The sequence below is a fragment of the Acanthopagrus latus genome, chromosome 4 (assembly GCF_904848185.1).
Source record: "Acanthopagrus latus isolate v.2019 chromosome 4, fAcaLat1.1, whole genome shotgun sequence".
In the NCBI taxonomy this organism is placed as follows: domain Eukaryota; kingdom Metazoa; phylum Chordata; class Actinopteri; order Spariformes; family Sparidae; genus Acanthopagrus; species Acanthopagrus latus.
Genome location: NC_051042.1, coordinates 31837067 through 31858479, shown reverse-complemented (window position 1 = coordinate 31858479; position 21413 = coordinate 31837067). Strand labels below are relative to the sequence as shown.

Below are 21413 nucleotides of genomic sequence, written 5' to 3'. Positions count from 1 at the left end.
GATATGAGCCGGAATTTCTTTATATCAAACAATAGGATCAGTGAGATAATGTACATAAAAAAAACTGAATCGTTTGTGTAACATGCCAAAAACATCAGCAGTAGTAAAAAATTGGGGGGGGGGGGGATTACTACACCGGGCGACAACTGTATAAATACATAAAACATAAAGAAGTATCCAAGAACACGGGTAATATTACGAGTACGTTATGAGAGTTTCTTTTTCCTTGGATGATGTGATTTCTGGCTATTTGGGTCCGCCGGCGCTCAAATCAAATGATAATGCCAAAGACAGGTCTGACATTAAAAGGAGGGAATGAGATATGAAATGCAAAATATTCCCGACGATACCTCCGCGCTAATAAAGCAGAGACGTAATTAGCTTCCACAGGAGCTAAAGAGCAGCCTCTCAGTTATTGGTTCGGGTTGGCCCGGGGACGCGGCGCCGGCGGTCACATGAATACATATGCATGTCGTTTCCATATCAAGCTCGTGTTTCACAGAGGGCACGCCATAGGTGGTGAGAGGATTGCATTGCCATTTAGAGGTTGTGTGTGTGTGATTGAAGATAGATGGGTGTGTGTGTGTGTGTGGGGGGGGTGCATCCAGATCTCCTGCACCAACCCCTCCTCCTCCTCCTCCTCCTCCTCCTCCTCCTCCTCCCGCCCCACCCAACCACTGCCCGATGGATAAAGGTCCCTGTGCCCAGGCAGGGGGCCCCGATTGATCCCTGTGACTAACACCCGGGCCATGCAGCCTTGTTGCGCCCACACTGAGAGACCACTGGAGGAGAGTTCTCCACAGAGCAGCTGATAGGATATGCGCTCGTGACCCAAATGGATGACAGCACTGGTGGCAGCGGTGGCACAAGAGGGGCCAATAAACTCAGCCACGAGCTAAATTCAATGGACCACCCGCACTCCAGCTGTAATTATTCACAAACATTTAAAAAAAAAAAAAAAAAAAAAACGTGGTGTCATGCGGATGAGGCGCATCGTATGTCGAGAAGCCTTGGTTTAATTAACAAACCTACGAGTGAAAGTTAGCATCATAGGCCTTTCTGTTTGCTCTCTCGGCGTTTTGGCGTGCCACCATTTTCTTCCTGGACTTCTTGGAGCGACTTTATAGCAGCTCGGCACCCGATCTGAACATAATCTAATCTTGTGGCTGCCGAGTTTCCAAGCCTGCATCAACAATATTTGGGAGGTCACTTTTAAGCTCTAATTGAGTCACATTCATTTGTAAAGACTTTTTTTTTTTTTCACATTGCAATTTATAGAGCAACAAAGGGTGTAACCACAAAGACAGAATGTGCTCCTTTTGCTGGTAAATGATGGAAAAGTCCTGGTGGACTCTCAGATCCACTGGCAGCAAAGATCGCGAACAAAACGTTTTGTTCCTTGTCTTGCGTGCCCGTCTGGGCAACTATGCGAGTGTTTGTGTGTTCATGCGCACGGATGTGAGTCCACCGTGTAGGACAGGGTTGGATCTGAAGGGCTGAGGCTGAGCTCGGAGGTTGGCAGAGGGCTCAGGGCCTCGGCTGGCTCGCCTGTGATTACAGCGGATGTCGAGTGTTTACAGAGAGATGAGGAGGGGAGGGGAGAGTGGAGGTGGTGGTGGGGGGGGCACAGAGACAGCTGCTTTCACTCTATACTGTAAACTACACACACACACACACACACACACACACACACACACACTCGAGCACTTACACAGAAGGCTGGAGCTGCTCTGGAAACCCCACAAGCCCTGCAGTGTGTATGTGTGTGTTTGTGCTACAGCTGGCCCGCTGGGACCAGTGGCTCGGAGTGACAGCCACACACACACATCAGCCCCCCGACTACAGCTGAACACGGTGCCGGCCGGGCGGGTGAGAGGCTGGTGGATGGCGGCTGACCAGGCCAGACGCACTCAAAGGGTCGAGGATGTTCACTCGTCTCTCATCGTAAGCGTTTGTTCGTTTGTGCTTTTCGAACACTGTGTCAGAAACACTTCTACCGCATCATGCCAATGGCACGTTACGAGTGCTGGAGATCGAACTCAGTAGGAACTCACAGGGAACTTCAAAAGCGAATAAAACTTCAGTCTTCACTCTGCGTTCATGTTGCAGGTTTCTGGACGCGGTGTGAAGACACGACGCACGTCGCACTGATCGCCCCTGCAACACTGGGCTCTGTTCCAACACGTTTGTACCCTCAGGTACAAAAAAACAAATAAATAAACACCACAAACAGTGACTGAGACTGGGAGATCCAGCTGAAACCTTAAAAACAACCTTTAAATAACAGCTTTAAAATCATTTTGATGGTACAGTGTCTTGTACTAAGGTGAATGGTGTCTCTGTCTCAGCACTATGTGACCTTTGTTTTGTCTGTAGTCAGCACCTGCATTACATCTGACAAATTGTTATAGATTTGCGATTTGTATTTACGACAGCGGTGTCGCACTCAGAAGTTGTAGGGGCGCCAAATCGCACAAAATGTCCATTTCTACATAACGTTGCCTTATTAAGTTTAGTGCTGACTGTCTGTAGTGTGTGCTAAGAGGACGGATGGAGATAAAGGTGTATTTGTATAGTGATTTCCAGGTTAGGCTGGGCAATATGGACTTGTAATATTGGAATATCACGCTAACAACATAAAGTCGATGAAGACATCACTTCAAACACCGACTGACTGAAGGTGAAAATTTAGAGATGGAGATAATGTCAGCAGAGGGCCATCACTCATTAAAGACTGAAATCAATAGCAGCCTCATATCTGACTTGAGGAGTGTGTCAGAAAACAAACAACCTGCATGTGGAGACAAACACATGGACGGTGGTGAGACCGGTGGTGACGGACGGCGACATTGTGCACCTCGTTCAACATGTTGCGCTCCGACCGGGCAGAGCATCACCTGACCTGGATAAAAGGAAAATATGGCAAAAATGTCAGCGACACGCTTCTCGCGTGACAACGCTGCTGTGCATTATTGGGCTCGTGTTGAAACCAGTGTTGAGTTGAGGGCCACTGTGATCACCGCAGGGGAAAAAAAGGTCGTCAGTAACAAGCGAGCCTGACAGCTTAATTACCAACGCAGCTAAAGATTTATTGGTTTATCAATCAGAGCCTCGGGCGCTGCCTTTCCCCTCAGGAGATGGGAACCATTACCATGAACCCGTTGGCCCATGACCCAGACACTCTTCTTGCCCCGGCCCGGTCACACCAGGGCAATCCCAAAGCCACGCTCCTGTCGATACACGCACGCACGCAATTTGATACACACACATAAACAATATCCTCAGACTGTGAGGATATATACACACATGTTCATGTGCGCCCGAGCAGGGACACAAACAAACAGAGAAACAGAGGCACATATGCAAACATGAACTAGCATGTATATGTCCTCACAAACACTGACAAACGCAAATACACAAAGACTCACACAAAACATGGACCACAAAGGCCAGCATGTGGGCGATGAACCTTTTATGTTTTGAGACAAAAGCAGAGCTGAAGCAGAGACAAGACCAGAGAAGAGAGGGAGAGAGAGAGAGAGAGAGAGAGAGCAAAGCTGCGGGCTAAATACCGTATGTTTGACTTAACCAAAAGGTATTTTCAGAACCGCATCCAGAAATTCCAACCATCTGGACACAATTACCGTATTTCTAAATTAAGATTTAGCTCATTTGTGATCCTGTCGATGAGTTGTGACACTGACACAAGGAGGGCGATCGTGAGGGTGATCTATTGGCTGGCAGCGTGTTGCTATGTGGTGGGCGCAGAGAGAGAGAGAGAGAGAGAGAGAGAAAGGGAAGAGAGGACCACCGATCAACCAGCCTGGCAGCCGGGCAGGCAGGCAGCCAGGTGGCCAGGCAGGCAACTGGGATAAACACTCATAGCCTTAGCTGAGAGTGTAGCCTGTAGTCATGCGGAGGCATCTTAGTGAAATGCTGCCCCCATGTGACGGCTGCTGGGAACAGCAGGCGCTCCACGGTCGCTCTCCTGGAGTGCTGATGTACCTGAAAGAGCCTCCTCCGGGGTCATTGAGCTTGTTTTTCTGATTCCCAGAGATCTGCACAGCCAGGCCCACGGGACTTTTGCCTGCTTGGATGATGGCTCCCTTCCCCATCGTGCCTGTTAAAGCGAAGGAGAAACAAGAAGGGAGGAAAAACACTCAACAAAACAGGAAAGGAGTAATGTTATCATTGAAGTGTCCCTTTCTATCTGCGTCAAATATCCTCCTGTCTAACGACTACCTTCAACTGCGTCTGTCATCCTCTCAGGGGTAGACGGAGGGGGGATTCGGGAGGGCGGAGGAGGAGGAGGGGGGAGCGGTACTGTCGCTCTCCCCAGGTTGGTGCGGAAAGCGTCGCTCTGTCAATATCACTGCGCTTCACCGGCTCTCCTTACACTCCTAAACCGCATCCTGCTCCGAGACACGTTTTCCAGAGAGGCACAAGGACTGCCAGAGTGAATTTAAACTTGATTTTAACAGGCATGTTCCTCGCCGAGAGGCACAGAAAAGTATTTTTAGAACTATCCCCGCATTCCAATTTATGGGCATAAAACAACCTACAGATCTTTCACTGCAGGCAATCTTGGGGAAGGGGGCAGATCAAATTTGTATGCACCTCCGATCGTACACACACACACATATTCACACGGGCATACACACACACACAAGCAAACACAGGTACACACATTACACACACCACCTGAGAGCACACAGCTCTCTTCGGGGAGCGTTACGCCCGGTTGGTGTTGGGGCGATATTTGTGGGCTTCTGTGGGAAGAGTGTTTGTGAATCAGTGTGAGTAAGCAGCAGCGCAAATGTTTGAGAAGGCTTTATAACCAGACAGGAAAAAAAAACAAAAAAAAAAACACCTGTTCTCTCTGTGGCTCCTGCCTGTTTACACATCTTACAGCCTACTGAGAGAACATTTAGAGTCTCACTAATGGCTATCTTTGTTTAAGCGCTTTTTTTTTTCTTTTTTTTTTTTCACTGGCTCTTTATTTAACCAGAAGGTCAGGACAGGAGTTTGGAAAATCTGAAAACATCTGGTCGAGCTTGAAGGGAGAGGTAAAAAAAAAAAAAAAAAATCTGGAGGCCAAAAACAAGAGATTTCGTGTGTGTGTGTTTGAGGCTGTCAAGGATGGAAAACTGACACCGAAAAATTACACATCTAAACTCACAGTTACACCTAATCGTCTAAGACGTCTGACATAAAAACTGACAGATTCTGTACGTGTGATTAGATTCGAGTGATTTGCTGACAAACGTTCTCACCTTGCGCTCTAACAGACTGTGTGATCACCATGGGCATCCGGACCTGGCCACCGACGGTGCTCGCTGTCTTAATACCCTGAGGAACAAAACAAAAAAAACAAAACAACAATATAGATTATGTGCATTATTGTCGCATTTTAATAGAAGGAAACAATTTGTAAGTTACAGAGGAGGTTTAAAAACTATGAAGTTGCTTTCCTGCTGAACCAGTTCTCCACTTTAACATCATCCCCCAAGAGGAATCCCTCAGGGGAGAAATCAAGTTTTTCTCCCCTTTCAGACTTAGTTTGCTGCAAGAAATGATCCAGAGACAAGCTGGCTCTGAGCAACTTTTACTGTTGTGTACTGATTTTTAGTTTACTGTAATATATTAAAAATACCCGCAGTAGTTATGCTGGATAGATGCGGAATAGATACAAGGGTGATGAATATTACAGCAGCTATCCCTTCTGGGGATGTTCCCGACGCCTCACTGAAAACGGAAGTTGAAACTTTGACTAGTCGACAAGTCTTAAAGGAGGAAAACACTCAGGAAATCTGTCAACATGAAGCACAGCTGAATCTATAAGTGCAGTAAAAATACTGCATTTATTATAAGAGCCAAAGCGCTGATGACACACTTCAATCACCAACAAAGCAAAAAAGGCGACACAAGAACGTCACAAACACAATTCGATAAAAGCAAAATTCAGTTTCACAAAAAATCTTTTAGGAAACGTGCCTCATAATTAAAACGCCACTAACATTTGTCACCTGCGATCACACGTAAATACAACTTATAAGCATCAGTTAATGTTTGCTTGTGTTTTTATGAAGCAACCTTAAACCAGGACAATATGTAATTTAGATTTGTCTCAATTAATAAAATCAGATAATATTCAGTTTCACAGATTTTGAAGCTCGATCGACTCGTCGACCAACACAAACGTCCTCACGCGCTGCACTGATTTAAACAATGTGGATTGACTTCTGTCACTGCACGTGACCTACATTTTCTTGCATTTCCAGATGAGACAAAGGCAATAAAAAGTCAAGACGGCAGTGAAAAAGTAGTTTAGAAGAAGGAGAAGGAGCAGTGGTAGAAGGAGAAGGAGCAGGGGGGGCGCGGGGAGGCTGTGCTGGGCTATTAGAGTCACTTCCTTCCTTGGTAGCAGCCAACGGCCCGGCCCCGGGCTCAGCCATCCATTCTTACCAGTTTGCTTCTTGCTGCATATTTTTTAGCCTTGTTTTCCATTCCCTGACACATGCTATATTACTGTTCAAGCTACTGAAAAAAAGACAGAGGCCATTTTTCCCAGAGATCCACTGCAGGGGCCTGCGAGAGTGGGGAGGGAAAGAAAGAAAGAAAAAAAAAAATACATTCAGCACAGGCAGGAGATGGCAAACACCTCTGGCCAGCCGGCGACACAGTTAAGAGCGGGTAAAAAAAGAAAAAAAGAAAAAATTCAGGTGGAAAGTTTGGGAATCAGAGGGTGAAAGTGAAAACAGTGACGCTGAACTCACTGCTCATCTTTCACGGTGGTTTGAATGATTGCTAGTCGTCGCCGTGTTAGAGCTGGCATTGTTGGAAAAGCATCAACTAAAGCGCAGCGCTGAGGGTTAATGTGACAGGATTATGTAACTAGGATACCAAAAAAAAAGAGTAACTGTATTCCAGTAAAGTTACATAATAATTAATCAGAGATTAATTAAAAATTGGATCACAATTTTAAAAATAAAGAATGCTACGCTGGTCTGTAATGATGCACAGTGTGTTCTTATAGAAGACACGCTTGTTATGAGGATTAAATAAAAGTAATCACGTATTTATTATCCCTACATCTTTTATTTGAGTATGTTTGGAATCGAATTAACCCAAAAGCAACGGAAAGTAATCAAGTTATAAGTTATATTTAGTTACTGTGGTGGAATTTAGGGGCTGACCGACATGGTTACCGATTATTAGAAATAAGTGAGACTGGTAACCCGTATTTAGACGAATATTAATTTGCAGAAAGAAAGAAAAAATGTTTTAATTCAATTTAGAACAACCAGTGACAGATTGAGCCTCACTATAATTTACTCGAGTCCTATCCTTTTATTACTTTTGTTACCAGCCTTTTTATTATTATCCTTCAGTATCATTTTGAGGTACTTGAGTACTTCCTTACTTTGCAGATTCACATTATCTTAATGTTCACAGGCTATTCATTGTGACGTGTTGCCTATCAGAGATTGTTGTGAGAGGATGTTGCGTCAGAGCCACAGTAGCACGTTTTTAAATTAGTTATTTCATCAGCAATCCGACAGAAAAATCCCAAATACCGATAATCTGCCAGGCTGATTATCGGTCTGTCCCTGCAGGAGGCATTTTTAAAGTAACTCCTCCCAACCCTGCTGAAGTAATCGTGATCGGAAAACAGAATTTAAGACTATTTGCCTTTAAAATATACATACATCTATAGACTTTACATTATTTGATTACATTTATATTTAAAAATGCTCCGTACTACTGTTAGAGATGTACTACTGCGGTGAGAGCAGATCTTTTTTAGCCCAACTCAACTATCTGTCTGGTTTCAGACTGTTGATGTGCCATGGGCGATCATTTACTAATGTTTTGTGTGATAGCTTATGTTGGTGTTTTATGCATCTGTGTGTGTGTGTGCGTGTGTGTGTGTGTGCGTGAGAGAGACAGAGATGGAGAGAGAGTGAGCGCGACCAGAGGCATGTTCTGGACATAGACTGCGGCCGCCACATTGCTTTAAAATTGACCCGGGGCTGACCTAGTTACCTCGCTTCACCCTTCAACGGTTAACGGGTAGAGGGAGGGAGGGAGGGAGGGAGGGAGGGAGTGATGCGGGGGTAGATACAGTGAGAGAAACTGGTTGAAAGTGATGGAGAGAGAGTGAGAGAGGAAGGGGGAGAGAGAAGGAGAGGGAAAGCAAGTGTGAGAGAAAAAGCAAGTGAGGAAAATGGTGAGAGAGAAGAGAGAAGAGAGAAGAGAGGAAGAAGGAGGAGGGAATATGCAAAAGAGACAGACAGAACCCTCTGGCTCGCCCACCCCTCTGCCTGGACCAATCTGGGTCTGACCTCACTTGACCCGTCCATAGACGCCTGTGCTCTGCGTGAACACTTTATTTCCAGCGTGCATGTACACACACACACACACACACACACACACACACACACATTGTTACCAGCACTCCCACATGGTTCTGTGATAGCGCTGTGCTGGACCTCGCCATGTTACCTGGGCCTGACCTCAGCTGTATCTCTGCACTGTGACCGGATGACCTGCTCACTACCTTGGGTCCTACATTATCCAGTTACCAGAGGAAAAGGCCGACTTTAAAAAAGATCTTTGACCTGGATCTGGATTTTTGTTTTTTTTTTGTTTTGTTTTGTTTGAGGAACAGTTTGCAGTTTAAAACAAACAAAAACTTTTAAAGGTGCACAGAAAACGGATGGATGATCAAATTTTACGAATCCAGAAACCAGAAACACATTTTAATCTAGACTGAGGTCCCTGCGAGCTCACTTAAGACTTGGTGACTGCTGTTGTTTGAGTTAAATAAATATATATATATATATATATATATATATATATATATATATATATATATATATATATATATATATATTTATAGGGAGAGAGAGACATTCCTAAAGAGCAGCCTTCACGTGTTGTTTTATAATCTTGGTGTTGTTGAGGATGAATTTCATTTTGTGTGTTATTCCCCGTGTGCAGCGAGTCGAGGAATCATCGGTTTGAAAAACTATTTGTGATCCTGATTTGTTTGAACTGTCTGAAGGTAATATTTGGGCAAAATCTATAGAAAATTCATCTAAAATACAAATCAATGGATTCCTCACAGAGCCTGACTGACAATGTAGGATATACGCCAATTTCTTTAATCAATCAATCGTCGGTTATAACCACATTTGAGTGATTATTGCAAAAAGTGTGTCAATATCACCCAATACATCGATATTAGAATGTTTATTCAATAATATTGGAATTGGTATCACCCTAAAAATCGTCCAGAATGTAAATCTATGTAAATCTAATGTTCCCTTCTTAAACTTTCTGGCCTGTAGATTATGATCATCCTGGCTGTTGAGGCTGTTTAGTGTCTGATGCAGGTCATTCAGGTCAAAAGGCTCTATACAATCCTGCATATCAAGAATATATCAGACCCATGACCTGTATAAGTACCCTAAAGAAGCGTCTTTAAAGCCTCCATGTATTGAATCTGTAAGAGCACAGCACATTGCTCTCTGCTCCTGAAATAAACTTTATTTATGTACCTTGCAGACGTGATATCAAGCGTTTAAAAAGGGTAGAAAATGATCTTGTCCCTGTAAAGTTCCTGAGTCAGGAACTTTACTAATCTGCTGTCAAAACTCTGGGCAGGAGTAAACAGTTATCAACAAGGTGCCCTTGAGCCAAGCGCTCGACCGCCATCTGCTCTGATCAGCGGCCAGTACCACAGTTTGTGTAGCGCACACGCAGGTTTATAATACGAGCACTCATCCTTTACCTAACAAATCAATATTGATCTTGAATCTCATTGATCTTGTTTAGATAACCGTAACACGCTGTACACTGAAGCCCACCTCTCTCTGTTCTGGTAAACTGAGCGTGAATCCTCAGTGAGTCTGTGAGCTAAAGTGTGACTCTAACTCACTGTCGGCTGTGTGACTCCCAGCCATGGCACTGTGACACTCTCCAGCCTGATAATTCAGCCTTGTATAAGACCTATCAACACACAAACACACACACATCACACACACCACCACCACCTCCACCCCCCGCAGGTCTGCATCCATCACATTCCAGCAGTTCTCTATTGAATGTAGGTATATTGTGGGTAAATATTTGTCACATCTATTACCTGACCACTCTTCAGCTCTCCACACACACACACACACACACACTTCAGTGCACATTTTACATAATGACTGGCTCTGTTTCATGTGAGCTGTACATATGATAACTGAGTGTGCGCTGGGATCTGCTCCAGCTGGTCAGCCCCATACATACCACAGCAGCTGCATGTCCCAGCGTCCCGGCGGGCAGCGCGCTGGCACCCGCAGAGGTGCTGACGCTGTTCGGGTGGCGTATGCGGACAGCTGGCCCGGCCACGATGGCAGGGGGGGTGCCGCCGGGTGCTGGTTTGACTCCCTGCTGCGGGGGCTGGGTCAGGGACTGCTGACTATTCAGCAAAGACAGCCTCAGGGCCGGGAGGCTCTTCTGTTGACGGGCAGAGAGAGGCCAGAGTTTGTAGTCAAACAGCAAAACAGGCATGCATGAGAAAATACCACACACAGCTGCATAAGCAAGCGCTGCTGTGGTCAGTGGCTAATTTAGCATGATGTTATCATAAAAACATGGTTACAGGCAGCTGAAGAAACACCTGCTGAGACATGTGACAACACCTGTACTTCCCACACTGTGATTCATGTGGTTTTACACGTCATTAAAAAAAAAAAAAACATTTACTCCTGCAGTCAAATCGTTTGATTTAATTTCAGGTCAGTGTATCTACAGTATGTTTAATATTGTATACGCTACGAAACGTGGCCGCTGGCCACTGCTGGTAACCCGCTGTCACCGCCGACCTGAGGAGCTCAAGTTGCTGCGTACAGACTATTTCAGGCAGATTTTTTTGACGTAAGCGACCTAACATTGCATGACAACATGTGTTTGTGGCCGGGTTGGGCAGTCGGGCGCCTTGATGTGACGCTCATCGCGGCTGGCTGGAAAAACCTGCTGGCTACTGGCGGGGACAACCGCAGGGGCCACTGTCACACAGAGTCAGAAGTCAGGCCAGAGGGATGTGTGTGTGTGTGTGTGTGTGTGTGTGTGTGTGTGTGTGTGTGTGTGTGTGTGTGTGTGTGTGTGTGTGTGTGTGTGTGTGTATCATTCTACTGTCAGACCTAGCCATCACTAGCCCTGGTGCCAAAGAAAGGACTTCTTAAGGGGGTCATTTTAGAAAAATACAGGAGAGGGCCGGCTTGAGGAGTTAGGTCAGGGGATTTTTCTTACGACGTAAGTTAGCCAACAATGTTATGCTAAGGGTAACTAAGGTTAATTGGTTGACTGTTAATGCAGGGCTCTGGTGAAAACTGAGGAGTTAGATAGTTAGCAGTTTTAGAGAGAATATTTAAACAGAAAGGTTTAGAAACAGGATCCACACCTTGAGAAAGGGCACCAGGTAAGGCTGCGGAGACGACTTGAGCTCAGTCTGCAGCCGGCTGGTGAACTCCTCCGGTTCAATCTTGGCATCCTGTCAGGTGAAAGTACAAGAGACGCCCAATGTTTCAGTACACTGATGAACAAGATGAAATCTAGTCGTCTGAGCTGCTGATTAACCCTTTAACTGTCCCGTCCCGACACCTCAGGGAGCAGCTTGTTAATGTGCACATGTGTATCAGATGAAAATTCATGGTAGAGCATCAGAGTTTTGGAAAGGGTTTTATGCTGCCATCTACAGGTTTAGAATATTCAATACATCAACACACGGAAGTGTCAACTTTGACTTACTCCTACTTCTGTTTAAACTGCAAAAAAGTTAGGTCACACTTTTAAAAAGAGTGATTGATGAAACACTGTCACTCCGGTCAATCGGATAAATAGGAAATTTGTTCCGGTGCTAATTAAGAAGCAGCTGTCAGGAGACCGGCAGGATTTTGTAAATATCAAATCCTACGATAGTAAAATAATGCCAAAAACTGCGAGCGCACATGATCGTGACAAGAGTAACAATTTGCAAACAGTTCAATCATATCCATGAGCACACTGTTGGTTTGTTGGTTTGTTGGTTCGTGCAGCTCACCAGCAGGTCCTGAACCAGAGCCTTGACGTTCTTGGAAGTCTCAGGGGACGGAGAGTTGTGAGACGCCAGCTTGATGAGTGTGGCCAGGAAATTCTTACACTTCTTGACATTCTCTTGCATTTCCTGTAAAAGATACGAAGACAACTATTTAACTTCTGTGCTTAAAGAAAAAAGGAAAAAATGGCAGCACGAGCTATACGTTGCTCACTGTCTCAGAGGCTTCAGGGTCTAAAAGATTATTCCTCAGGTTTGGATTAACTTTTAATCTTGCTTTTGGTCAAGAGTGCCAATATAGGATAAAATCTAATGTGAAAAGAACTGTGTTGGATCAAATCATAAGCAGAGAGCAGGAGGCCTTGTATTTGTGCAGACTTTCTTTTATCAATACTCAGCAAAGAAGCAAGAAGTTACTCTGACTAATAAAGAAGCAGACAAGCATCCGTCTCAAATCACAGCATCATACACATTAGCGTGCTGTCATCTTTCTAGTAAAACAAGACATTACACCTGTTCGCTAAAACTGCCAGTGGCACCACATTGTAGCACCTGTAAGGTTTATCAGGCTGTGATACGTGGAGATCTGAGATCTGTGGGAGTGTGGGCCTCCTTCCACGGCTGTATCTGTGAGTCCTTGTGTCCCTGAATTCACCGTGCGTCTGTGCCTTTATGTCTGCATGTCCTTGGGTTGGTATACACTTGTGTGAATGTATGAGTGCAAACGTGTGTGGGCATGTGTGAGACTCTGGATGCATGGCCAGCTGTGTGAGGCGGCGAGGCTGATGGTCCGGGGCTGAGCTTGTGACACAGCCAGCCTGCTGGCAGCTGTGACAGTGCCCGCGCCCTTGAGGGTGGAGTGTGGGCGGCGAAGGGGGCGGAGTGGGGGAAGGGTGGCGGAGAGTACGGACCTGGGACACGACAGGACCTCCGGGCGGCGAGGCAATGCCCGTCTGCGGAGGCTGCACTGGCTGGGAGGCAGGCTGGGCCAGAGCCTGGGGGGCCATAACCACGGGGGTCTGCTGCGGAGCCGTCACTGCCACGGCCGGTGCCACGGGGCCCTTCTGGAAGAGCAAGGAAGAGACAGAGAGATAAACAGGACGTGACGCCTCGCCGGCAGCAAGGCCACAGAGAACAGGAGGCAGGCGCCACAGCGCTCCTGTCACATCTGGTGTTCTGACTTCGGTGGACATCGCTTAACAGACAAGGAGGAGGAAGGGGAGGTGGTGACAGGCTAGAGGCTGGGAAAGACGGGAGCTTTCCTTAACAGTGACCTACCTGACAAGGGAAACCTCCTATCAAGGTCTGTTCCTGGTCATACCAAACATTAAACACCCATTGTCTGCTTTCTCATAATGACATGTGAGCGGTTGATGAATGTTAAATATCTCACATCCAAAACACAAATTCTGCTCAACAGATGATTTGGCGCCATCAGCGGTCTCTCACTCTAAAGCCCTCATCACCTCTTTGAAACCTCTCAGGGCCTGTTCACACTTGGCAATAAAATACATCTTATGTGAGCCGATCATAAGTGGACAGTTCTAAATACAGGTGTGAACGCACACAAGGGTCTGATCACTTCAGTCACATAGGCGTGGAGGGCAAGACCACACGTGCGTCCACAATTGTGATGTAGTCTTATCGTGCAGAGTCAGCCAAAATATTCAAAATGTTTTTTTTTTTTCATCTGCACTGAAGAGCTGCCTAGTGTATAACAAGAAATCACCCAAACACAGAAGAAAAGGTCAAGACTGAAGCAGCAACAAGGTGCCAAACAGCCGCAGTGATCCTCGACTCTGAGCATGTTTTCTGTCGAGCACAAAGTTTCTCCACAAATAAATAAAAATATATTAGTAGGGAAATAAAATCTGCGCTACACATCAACGGGATCTGGATACAATCTAAAAAACACAGTATTTGGATCAGAAACACTGGGTCTGATCAGAGCCTCCAGAGCCTCGGTTCTTTAGAAGAGGAGAGGTTAACTTAAAATATTATCTCCAGCAGAGCTAGCGTACAGCGCAGGATGCTATGATGAGTAGCCAGGGCAGCAACAGCCGGGAGCTATATTTGTTCCTGTTGGTGGAAATCAGTTTGTGTTTCCAATTTTCTCTGCACACAACTTCCAGAATTATGTTTGAAAATAAAAAAAAAGGGGTTTTATATATTCTGTAGATAGATAACTTGACGTTCTTTAGCTTTATGTTTAACAAACAAACGATTACATCACACAGCAACTTGTAAATGCTCCGAATAATTAATGATCAATGATGAAGAGTTAGGATTGTGCCTTCATTTGCTCAGGTTAAGATGTGATATTCAAGTTGATAATAAATGTGCAGTCACACACAGTTTTGCTGGAAAATTGCAGTAATTCGGAAAAGTTAAAGGTCCTGTAGGATGCTCAATTTCAGGTCTTTTTTGGAGGGTGTCTACTGGAAAATGTTCACATGACACATTATTTTATCACACCGTCTATTGGAGCAGCACCTCCATTGTGTCTGAACGACCAATCAATCCTCCAATATCTGTCTATGTCGTAACCATACAGCCACGCCTCCAGCATGGCCGAGGTTGCAAAAACACTTGACAGAGCTGATGTGGAAACATGGCGGCTGGTGCCTGCTCAGGCCTGTAGGAGCTGACCAATCAGGGCGGACTGGGCTTTGTGAACGAAGGCGCAAATAAGCGCATCCATTTAGCCAAAAAGAGCTGAATATAAACAAAACATAAAGCAGCAAAGCAGCAAATTTTCAAGCAAACATATGAAGAATAGGTAACCATGTTTTTTTTTGATAAATGAATGTGCGTGTACTCTCCTAGTCTGCTCTGATTGGTCAGCTCTCACAGGCCTGAGCAGGCACCAGCCGCCATGTTTACACATTAGCTCTGCCGGCGTGTTTGCAACCCTCATGCTGGTGGCGTGGCGGTATGGTTGTGACATCACAGCCTTACAGAAGTCCTGGTATTGAGGTCACAGTTTCTGTTTTTGAATCACCAGGTTTATAATCAGAAAAAGAAATAGAAATGTCTCTTTCTACAATGTTGGACCTTTTAAAAGATTAAAATCATGTGTACCTGCGCAAGTTAGCTAAGAGGAACCTTTTCTATCATCTTCCATCATTTCAGAATTCATTTTTCAAATGTGAGGTGTGTTTTCAAAGGGAGTATTTGAGTCAATTCTTTTGCAGACACAGTAAAAAAAAAAAACAGGTTGTAGTAAACAGGTCTCGTCATTTTAGGCTCCTCCAGAATATCCAACAAACTGTGTGATCTCCAGACTACCACTGAGCCAACACTCTGTTTCTTTGCATCACTCTTCAGGGATGCTAGAAGAAGAAAACGAGAGGCAGAGGACTAAAGAATAGGCGAGTAAAGGAGGGTTATCTCACTGGGCGGAGTGCAGGACAGGAGGAGGAGGAGGAGGAGGAAGAAGAGGAGGAGGAGGAGGTCTGAAGGGCAGGACTGGAAGGAGTGGGAGAGGCAGACGGTACCATCTTGGCTGGGGTCAAAGGACACTGCCTGGTGGTCTGAGAGGTCACAGGAGACTGCATGAAAGAAACAGAGCAACACACAGAGGCAGAGGGAAGAAAAAGGACAAACGAGAAGAGCATAAAGATATCAGAGAGAAGCGTGAGAGGAAGGGAAGAGATAGAGGAATACAAAGGAATACATAGCGCCCTCAAAAGAGAAAACAGCGAAGGTGAATCTGCGTCAGTCCCAGAGGTGAAAGAAAGAGCGAGGAGGAAGTGGAAAGCGGAGGGCAGGGAAAAAGACCGGGACAGCACGAGAGAGACAGAGGAAGAAAAGAGCAAGTAGCGTGCCTCGCAGACAGATGAGGAAAGGTCATGACAGCAGGAGAGAAGAAAGAAGGTGGCAGCATGTTAGCGGCGCCGACGACCGAACCAGAGAGGAGCACGTTTGGTTCAGGTAGCAGTGGGTCATGGTGTCGTACCGCCGGGGCCTCGTGACAAGACATCCACACCGATGACATTTACCTGAACAGGAGCTGGAGAAGGGATGGGTTTAATAACTGGGAACATTTTATCACTAGATCTCCTGTTATAGGTGTAAAAAGGAAGGAACTGGAGAGCAAAGCTGGAAAAATCTCTGTTAATGAACCGACTTACAACACCAGCTGAATAAGACAGCAGGTGTGTGATTGGCTGTGTTTAGCTAAATGCTGTTGTGAAATAGCTGACAGATATAAACTTTTAGCATGAATGCATGATGTTACATATGTATTATATAAAGTCCAAACTTTGAAACAGACGAGGAAACGTTAATTTACAGACTCCTGAGACCTTTGGCAGCACATTTCTCAAACTTTTACTCTGAAATATGTAGGTGTTGTTTTCTCCGAACACTATCTAATTGGAATTTGCTTTAATGAAACCTGCAGGCACCATAATAACTGGAAGGACTAATCCAATTAATAGCGGAAGTAAGAGTTGAAAAACCATCTGCGGAAAGACCTGATTTCACCTTCAAATAAGTGTGTGGATCTGCTCCTACTGAGGTCTCACGGAGGAAAGATAATAACACACAACTCTGTACATTGTAGTCAAATTAATGAAGTTATGACGGGATGAATGAGTGAATAATACAAGACTTGAACACATACACTTCTTAAGATAAACAAGAGAGACCAGGCTGGTTTATATTCGTCTGCATATTCAGTAAAGTTTTGTTAAGGAAGTGTTTGGACGTCTCCTTTTTAGTGCCGTACTGCTGGTTCTTTTTAAGCAAAGTATATTTTAAATGAAACATGAAGTGGAAAGGTTTAAGTGCTGACATTCAGTTTTAATTTAAAGGAGGTTCAACATCCACGCTGAACCGTGTGTTGGGATTGCAGCACCTTTTGTACACATTCCTCCAGCTATAGAGGACTGAAAGCAATCGAGACATTTGGTTGCTCAAACACGTCTCGGGTAGGCGTTTCGTTTCATCTCATCGTTTATTCATGCACTCGATGAGCAGGATGTTTAGCGTGGATTCTGCTTGTGACATTATGGTTTTGGAGTTATCTCTTCTCGTGTGCATGAATTGGGTTTGAAATCTGCATAGATTAGACACACTGAGCGGTATGTGTTCAAAGTACAGTACAGCGTGTGTGAGATGGCAACGCTGCGTTCAGCAGTACTCTCAATGAGCGCTGAGCGATGAATCATATTTGCATACACTGCAATAGACTGCCTGATACGTAATGAATGAGAAGATTCATCATAGTTACAAACAGCAGGCGTTCACGTTACATCCAGCAATTTGGCGAATCAGATGAAGCCCTAGCGAGGCCTCAGATTAATTGGGGTCAATTTGGTGGCGGCTGCAAGGTTAGCTAGGTAGCAGGATGGCAGAGGAGGGAAAGAAGAGCAAATATTGGCACTTCACTTCACATCGTGCATGCTTATAATCATTCATCAGATGCAGTATGTATTTAAAGGTGCGATACGTAAGAACCGGCCACTTCCTGAATTCATACTCCAAAAAAAAAAAACAGGGTCCCTGCTGGGAAAACAGCACAGACCAGCACCAAAACACAACTCAAGACCAGCATATGTTGTGTTTTGGTGCTGGTCTATGCTGGTTTTTCCAGCAGGGGTGCAGTATATCAACCGCTAACTGCTGCTAACTGTAACCATGCTATCTCAGGTAGCCGTGCAGTTAGCGGTCTGAAGCTCAAAGTGGTTATAAAAGAAAGAAGCTGGTTTACAAGGGCTAGCCGGTTAGCATGCTAACTTAAATGGATATATCTGCAACACAACACATTGACGTTTGTGGCATAATGTCAAAACAGTATATGTTGATAATCTTGTTTGTTTATTTATTTCTTTAAACTAAAATGATTTCATATTGCATCTTTAAAGAAGGTTAGATGTAGATTCTCTTTATATTTTAAGACTGAGCACACACTTGTAGTAAACATAGTAAATGTGGAAACAAAATACACTGACAGTATTTTTAAAATCAAAATCAATATGACATAACTCAGGTGTATTAGCAAAACTGAAGGCACGAGAGCAACCGGATGGCTTGAGTGAGTGCCAACAGCCGCAAAACCACGTGGCTTCACACACACACACACACACACACACACACACACACACACACACAGTAAAAACAAACCCAGACACATACATACACACTTCCAGGCTGCTAATCCTGTCGATGGGCCAAGACAACCCGAGAGGGCCTCTGCCCCCGACCTCTGGCACACAGCCTTCCATTCACAGACAGGCCAGAGCATTCACACACAAACACACTTGACAAGCACTAGACAGCACAGAGAACAGCCACACACACACACACACACATTCAGGCTCATGATAAACTGCACTTGTCTCGTACAACAAACAGACACGCAGCCACGGCAAGGACAGAAAAAAGAGGCAAAGAGGCGAAGAGAGCGTCGAGAAGAAGAAGTAGGATAAGAGAGGAGGAGGAGGAGGAGGAGGAGGGAGTTTCCCCTCCGCTAAAAGTTTTGTACGATGCAAAAGAATCTTGTACTGAGGAGTTTGGGGGGAAGTGGGTGTATGAGGGATGTGGGGAGAGGGGATGGGGGAGGCAGCGGGGGTAAAGAGGGGGGGGAGCGGTTAGAGCCACGGGGTGCATCCCACCGCTAGCTATGCCTCTCTCTCGCTCACTCTCTCTCCCTCTCACACACACACACTGACAGACACACACACACACACACGCGAGAACCAAAGCCTTGTTAGCTTTTTAAAATAATCAGGCAGTTGGATGATGAATGATTTAACAGGTATGGAAGGAAGGAAGCTCAGGATGCCTTCCGTTTCTCCCCTCGGGGTCATGGGAAGAGTGACAGGCCGACAGAGGGGTTGAGCTCTGGGAATAAACACCATTCCCTTTCATTTCCCTGCTTCTGCTTTTCCTGTCGAGACGGCAACGCCGCGGCCCCGCTAATTTGTCATCAGCGCGACTGCGAGAGGCGATGACAATCTGCGACTCTCTTTTGAGAGCGGTTCACATCAGGATGGATACAGGTTGGCTGGCTAAGAGTGCAGAGGCAGGAGAAAAGGGGGGGGGGCGCTGCTGTGGGACCGATGTGGACTTCGGTCGTGGCTAAAATTTACACCTGCCACAAGGTGTATCGCCACGAAGTGTCCTCTGCTGTGAGAGTAACTAAGGGTGAAATGATCCTTTAGTAATGGGAAAAGCACTTAATCTCAGTGTTGATAGGAGTTACTCGGCCTCAGACGGCTCAATCTGTGCAGCGATAACTGCCCGAGAGCGTGAAACTAACCCACCTGACAGCAGAGTGTCACACTGCTGCTGCATGATGGGTAAATCAAACACTAGCATGGCATGGCTATACATTATGAATGTGTTTGGTACTGTAGGCTGTATTCCCCCCTCACACTCGCTGTCAGATTGAATAGCACTAACCAATGTCATATTATTCCAATCTCTGTGTCCTTTCTGCATTCATAAATACGGTTCTGTATAATAATCTAAATAACAGTATGAACTAGGATGATCTACCAGGCGTACAAAATGTCACAGGCATAAGAAAAGGATTCAGCTCCTGAGTGGGAGCAGAAGTAGAAACACACAGAAGGTAAAAACAATGACATGCCGCCCTCTAGTGTCAGCCTTTTGTCCTCACAGTTAGTGATATGACGACCCGGCAATTGAGATCTACAGAGGGCCTCTTTACTCCGGCCTTCAGAGGCCAGAACAAAAGCGAGCGCTGGAACTGAGTCCTTAACTTTTTTTAAGGGAAGTTTGCCTTGAATGCAAAACAGGATCCCGTCTCGAGCATTTAGAAAACTTGCTGTTTATCTTTGGAATCATCTGAGCACATGGTTCAACTCAGAGTCATTAAAAAGCCACTTACACTGCTTTACTTAGCTTTAGAAAACTTGTACAAACATTGTCTGTAAAGTCAACTTAGCCACTTAATAAAGCACAAGATCAGAAGTGTTATTAACAGTTTGCTGTGTGCCAGGCAGGTTAGCCAACATTTACGTATAAAAGTCGAGTTTCAAAACACTCAGAGTTGGAATTTTTTAAGGGGAATCGTCGTGACGTCAACACGAGTCGCTTCCGTGTACACAGCTGGCGGTTTATTTGCATCGTGGAGACATGTCATTGTGTTTTTTACAGCCTTAACTGTACCGTCTGAAGATATACAGCAAACACAGTGGTCGTGCTCCATCTGCTGTTTCTGCTGCGCTTATTTCACGTACTACGTTGCTCTGCTGGCGTCTTTTACATCTACATCTCAGACTAACTGTTAGTTTTGAGGTGAACTCAAGCTGTCGTTCTCTTAAATCTGCGGCCCAGTGAAAGTATTGTTATCAATGAGATATTAAAGCAGCAAACACGCATTTAAAAATGAATCAGACGTAAATTAAAGTTCATGTGAGCTTGTGTGTGTGATGCAGGGTTTTCTACCTGGACATTAATGTAACTAAATTGTGATGCCTAACCTGCCATTCGAGCTAAAACGATTAGTCGATCAATCTTATTAGTCAACTGACAGAAAACCGATCGGCAATTTTAACAACCGAGTAACACATTTTGAAAATCTTATGGTTTTCTAAATATCTGCATGAATAACAACTCGTTTTTTGGGATTTGGGATGCTGATCAAACAAAAACGGATGTTTGATTACGTCAGTTTTAAGCAGCGGAAGTGATATTTGGGGCGAATAAGAGCTTTATAAATCTATATAACATGATGATGAGCTTGATGCTCCATCTGATGTGACTCGGATTGATGTGACAAGATTGAGTAAGATTACAGATTACTCTTGGTTTGAATGTTGTCAGAAACATCCTGAATAATGTGATTACACAGCTCAACACAATATACACAATATTCTCGTCCTGTTTAGACATTTTAATTCAGAAATTAACATATTTCATTTTAAATATTATTACAAATTATTGTAATTTTTTGTTTCGACTCTGGCTCTCATCCCACGACAGCTCTGGGAGATTCAAACGGGCACTGTTTCATCATTTTCTAACATTTTAGAGACCAATTGATGATTCAATTCATCCAAAATTATTAGGTAAATTAACTGAAAATTTAAATAACTGGTAGTTTCAGCTCTTCCTAACACTTTCTCAGCTGGTCATCTGAAGACCAACGCTGACGTCTTTATTATGTGTCTGTTCTGAGGTCAGTAAGAAGAGACACAGGTCACGACAGGTTATGACGCTCTACTCATGAGAATCTGTATTTATCTGCACCACTCCAGCTGTCCTGCTAGATTTACTGAGGAACCGTGAGAGACGATCCATCTGGTAATCTCATTAAAAGCAATTAAGTTCCAAAGGTGTGGACCCAGCA

At 44.9% G+C, this 21413-nt stretch overlaps 1 protein-coding gene across 3 annotated transcripts in view; it reads right to left on the bottom strand.

Moving 5' to 3' along the window:
* Positions 1-21413, bottom strand: part of LOC119017911 (transcription initiation factor TFIID subunit 4-like) — an 85954-nt gene that overhangs the window by 56425 nt on the left and 8116 nt on the right. The window contains exons 3-9 of one of the 3 annotated variants that reach the window (XM_037095079.1): positions 15484-15639; positions 13000-13152; positions 12095-12217; positions 11456-11545; positions 10300-10509; positions 5274-5349; positions 4006-4120 (exon numbers count right to left, since the gene is read on the bottom strand). In XM_037095079.1, the coding sequence (XP_036950974.1) occupies positions 4006-4120; positions 5274-5349; positions 10300-10509; positions 11456-11545; positions 12095-12217; positions 13000-13152; positions 15484-15639 (923 nt within the window). The remainder of the gene's footprint in view (positions 1-4005; positions 4121-5273; positions 5350-10299; positions 10510-11455; positions 11546-12094; positions 12218-12999; positions 13153-15483; positions 15640-21413) is intronic. The other 2 variants (XM_037095082.1, XM_037095080.1) reach the window with 2 other exon arrangements.